The sequence below is a fragment of the Anarrhichthys ocellatus genome, unplaced genomic scaffold (genome assembly GCF_004355925.1).
Source record: "Anarrhichthys ocellatus isolate YVR2014 unplaced genomic scaffold, GSC_Weel_1.0 scaffold5, whole genome shotgun sequence".
Lineage (NCBI taxonomy): Eukaryota > Metazoa > Chordata > Actinopteri > Perciformes > Anarhichadidae > Anarrhichthys > Anarrhichthys ocellatus.
In genome coordinates, this window is record NW_022280035.1 from 2,030,110 (window position 1) to 2,033,826 (window position 3,717).

Below are 3,717 nucleotides of genomic sequence, written 5' to 3' on the forward strand. Positions count from 1 at the left end.
CACACAAGATACTCAGAGAGATGGGCGGGCAAGGCAAGGTAACTGCCTGCCTCATTTCATTCTTTCTCCCCCTGTTGTTTTTCTAAGAACCCCCCCCCCCCCATGTTCCTCTTTCTCTCTCTCCTTCCCTGTCCCCCTCCCTATGTCCCTGGAGATAGTTAGTACAGACAGTCAGTTGGTCCCTCCTCCTCTCCCATCTCCCCCTTCTCCTCCTCCTCCTCGCCCCACCCATCGGCTCTCTGACAGGAAGCAGGAGGCAACCTTGCCTCGTCCTAGATGAGTGAGAGCCGAGTGCTGAGGCTGTGTGTGGTTGTGTGACAGAGGATGTGGAGGGGTGTGTGACTAGAGGTAACGAACTGTGTGTGTGTGTGTGTGTGTGTGGGTATACTGGAAGTTATTTGACAGCCATGTGGTGTGAGGATCTTGTGTGAGCCTCTGAGAGACAGAGCTCAGGGGATCACTGTGAATATGAGTAGAGGGCAATGCACCTGACCTGTCTTTATCTCTGCTTGCTCTTCCTCCCTTCTTTTTTTTCATCTCCCTCTTTCTCTCTCTCCTCACTTGTGTTTGCATAGTAGACGAAAGCGGTGTGGACTAGAAGCGTGTGTGCTCATGGCTGTTTGGAGAGGAGGGTAGCGTGTGTACCTTCCATATGTATGTGCGTGAATGTAGACTCTACAATGTAAGGCGTTCTGCACTCTGAAGAGATATCAGTGTAGAGGAGTAGAACAGGGGTTCCAGCTGTGAACACATCAGTCAGGATGGTGCAGCGCTTCAATCTCCGTAGACAGTACTCCAAGGTAAGCTTAATACACACACAAGCTCGTTCAGACTGTAAAACCATGTGTGTGTCCTCTCATCTCCACGCTGCAGCTCCATTCATGGGTAAAGGAACAGTTGTCTTGAAGCCCTGTGTGGTGGCTTTGCATGTCATCTTTCTGTCTCTCTGTCCGCCATCTATTGTGTCAAGAGTTTGTGTCTTTGGCTGCTTGATCAGTGCTTTGTTCAGGGCAGCAGTCACAATGTTAAAGATTGACTCTCTTGTTTGCACAGCTCCTGCATATCACCTTTGTTTTTTGAGCTTCTATTCACTTTTTAGGTAGTTCGATCAATACAGTAACTGAGTGGTCTGTCTTTGCACACTTTATCTCAACTCTTGTTAAACAGTAACTCGTGTTGCAGCAGTAACGGTGGTTGGTGGGAGCCGTCGCCAGGGGATGTAATTATTGGTAAATATTATGTTTTAATTGTGGCTGATTGGGGAGAGTTTATGACTCGTTTGCAATAAAAGGCTGGTTTATTGCCCTGCAGCTGTCTGTGAGTTTGATATATCCATCCTCTGGTGCTGTTAAAGAGAGTAGATGGGCTGTATAAACCTCTGCATTAGGCCTGTTAAGAGCCCGCTGCTCTGCAGCTCGTGCTCAGCCTGTGGGATTAATTGATTGACTGCATGCATGTTCAAATGCCTGGAAGTAGCAACATGAGAGGGGCACAGTTGCACCTTCAGACTGGAAGGCCTGATCCCAGACTAATGGAGATGAGACAAAGAGTAGTCTGGTCTTTCCTCTCTTCTCCGAGAGATGGAGAGTAAAACCAAATAGAAGAAGTGAAGCGCTGCAAGGGGCCAAATGTTTTGTGTCGGAAACGAAGACGGGAGAACCGAGGAGGAGGCTCTGGTGGGATTTGAGCTGCAATCAAACAGCAGCTAAACCTTGAGGCTAGTCCTCTCACACCACAGCGTTGTTTGCGTGTGAGAGAGTCTGAAGAAGAGAAAACCTCCTCCAGGGCCTGTCTGAGGGTTCACTGACCTCGGGTAGATTTGACCCTGTGTCTTTCCCCCAGGCTGCATCTCCACATCTCCACATGTCTTCCTGCTCATCCTTTGTCTTCTTTCGTCTGCCACCATATTTTGTTTTCCATATCGAGATTGCCTCCCGTGTTCTCCTGCAGTACTTCCTAACAAAATAAACCAAGATGCCTCACATTTAAACAACATCCAGCCAATGCTGCGGAATCACGCAGCTGAACGCAGACTAAAACTGAAACGCATTCTCAATAATGTGTGGTTTGATTTTCAATGCCTGCATGTTTTAAAACAAATGTTTTATTGTACCTACAATAAATCAAATAAAGGTAAATCTATTATGTCAGGGCCATTGATCGGGTTGGTTTTGTAGATTTATTAGAGTAACATTTACTAATTTAGGTCTATTAATCCTAAAAATGATAGATTTAGATTATAATGTGGTTAATGATTTGTAATTTGGGTACATTATGAAAGAATAGTATTCATTATTGCATACTGGATGCATGTAGGTTTGTTGGATGTATTAAATATATCAATTGCATTATCAGGGCCTCAAACTCTACTTAAGTTGCCGGGTTTCGAGCCTTCATACAAAGGATTTATGTTCCATCACTTACAGTTTCCATGTTTTGTGAGGAATTAGTTTTGTACCTTCAGACGCTTAATGGCTGATTAATAGGAGAATTAATTTCTCCCTTTCTTTTTTTTTTTTTTTCTTTTTTTATTGAAAGACAAGAGACAATATTAGACAATACATAGACATAACAACAAGAGGATGACAAGAACAGTGGGATAAAAGCTAGCAAACATATAGTGTGTGTGTGTGAGAATGTCCTTGAGCCTTTTGAGATGGGAGAAAAATAAATAAATAATAATAATTAAAAAACAACAAAGTATGTGTGCATATGGATGTTCATGTATGCATGTACGTGGGTTTCAATTGGTTGTCAGGCAAGAAAAACAACAAAACAAAAATCAATAATAGCAATAAATACATAAAAAAAAATAGATATATACTATACAAATTTTAATATTAATAGGATGGGTGGTGTCACGTTTGCAGAAACATAGTGAGGGATGACCAGGTGGAGTGGTGTTCTGTTGTATTGTATATGATGGACGAGGTTAGATTGTCCATTGAAATATACTCTATCATTAAGTTTCTCCAGTGTGTGATGTGTGTGTTATTTCTTGATTTCCAGTTCATGAGGATAGTTTTCTTGGCGATAGTTAGGGCCACGAGGAGTAATTTGCGATTTGTTTTGAGATGTCTCCTAGTAAGCACAGTGAAGGGGATAATGGGACGAGGCAGCCCAGGAAGACGGACAGTGACTCAGTTATTTCTTTCCAAAAGTGATTAACTGGTGTGCAGTGCCAGGTGGCGTGAACATAGCTATCCGGGTTGTTATAGCTGTTTTGAGTGCAATGTGGACAGATATCTGACGTGAATCCTATTTTAAACATTTTTTGCCCAGTGTAATGAATTCTGTGAAGTATTTTATACTGTAAGGATGTCACACCCTGGCTTTTCTAGACCCCCCCCCACACACACACTCGCTCTCTCGCGCGCGCGCCCCTACAGCTCCACATCCACACATGACAACCCCCCTCCGTAGTTTAGGTATGCCCCTTCTCTTTTCTCTGCATTTGCACTGTTTCGATTATTATACTGTATAGTATTGCACCTACATCTCAATGTGCCAGACAGTATGAAACCCTATCTGGAGCACACACTCCTTTGTATTTTTGTTTTGTGTATTGTTTTACTTACATTGTTGTGTTCATGTTCCTATATGTGTTTGTTTCTCCCTGATTCAGTGTCTGCAGGTCCTGCTGTGACATTTACACACTCTCTCTCATGCACACACACACACACACACACACACACACACACACACACACACACACAC

The 3,717-nt window shown here is 43.4% G+C and overlaps 1 protein-coding gene across 7 annotated transcripts in view; it reads left to right on the forward strand.

Moving 5' to 3' along the window:
• tmcc1a (transmembrane and coiled-coil domain family 1a) overlaps positions 1-3,717 on the forward strand; it is a 43,789-nt gene that overhangs the window by 14,136 nt on the left and 25,936 nt on the right. Inside the window, exon 1 of one of the 7 annotated variants that reach the window (XM_031844615.1) lies at positions 121-800. The exons of the other annotated variants lie outside the window; for them this stretch is intronic. Within the exon in view, the coding sequence (XP_031700475.1) occupies positions 762-800 (39 nt within the window). The 5' untranslated portion in view covers positions 121-761. Of the gene's footprint in view, positions 1-120; positions 801-3,717 lie in introns of those variants that run through there. 7 annotated transcript variants of the gene reach the window in all.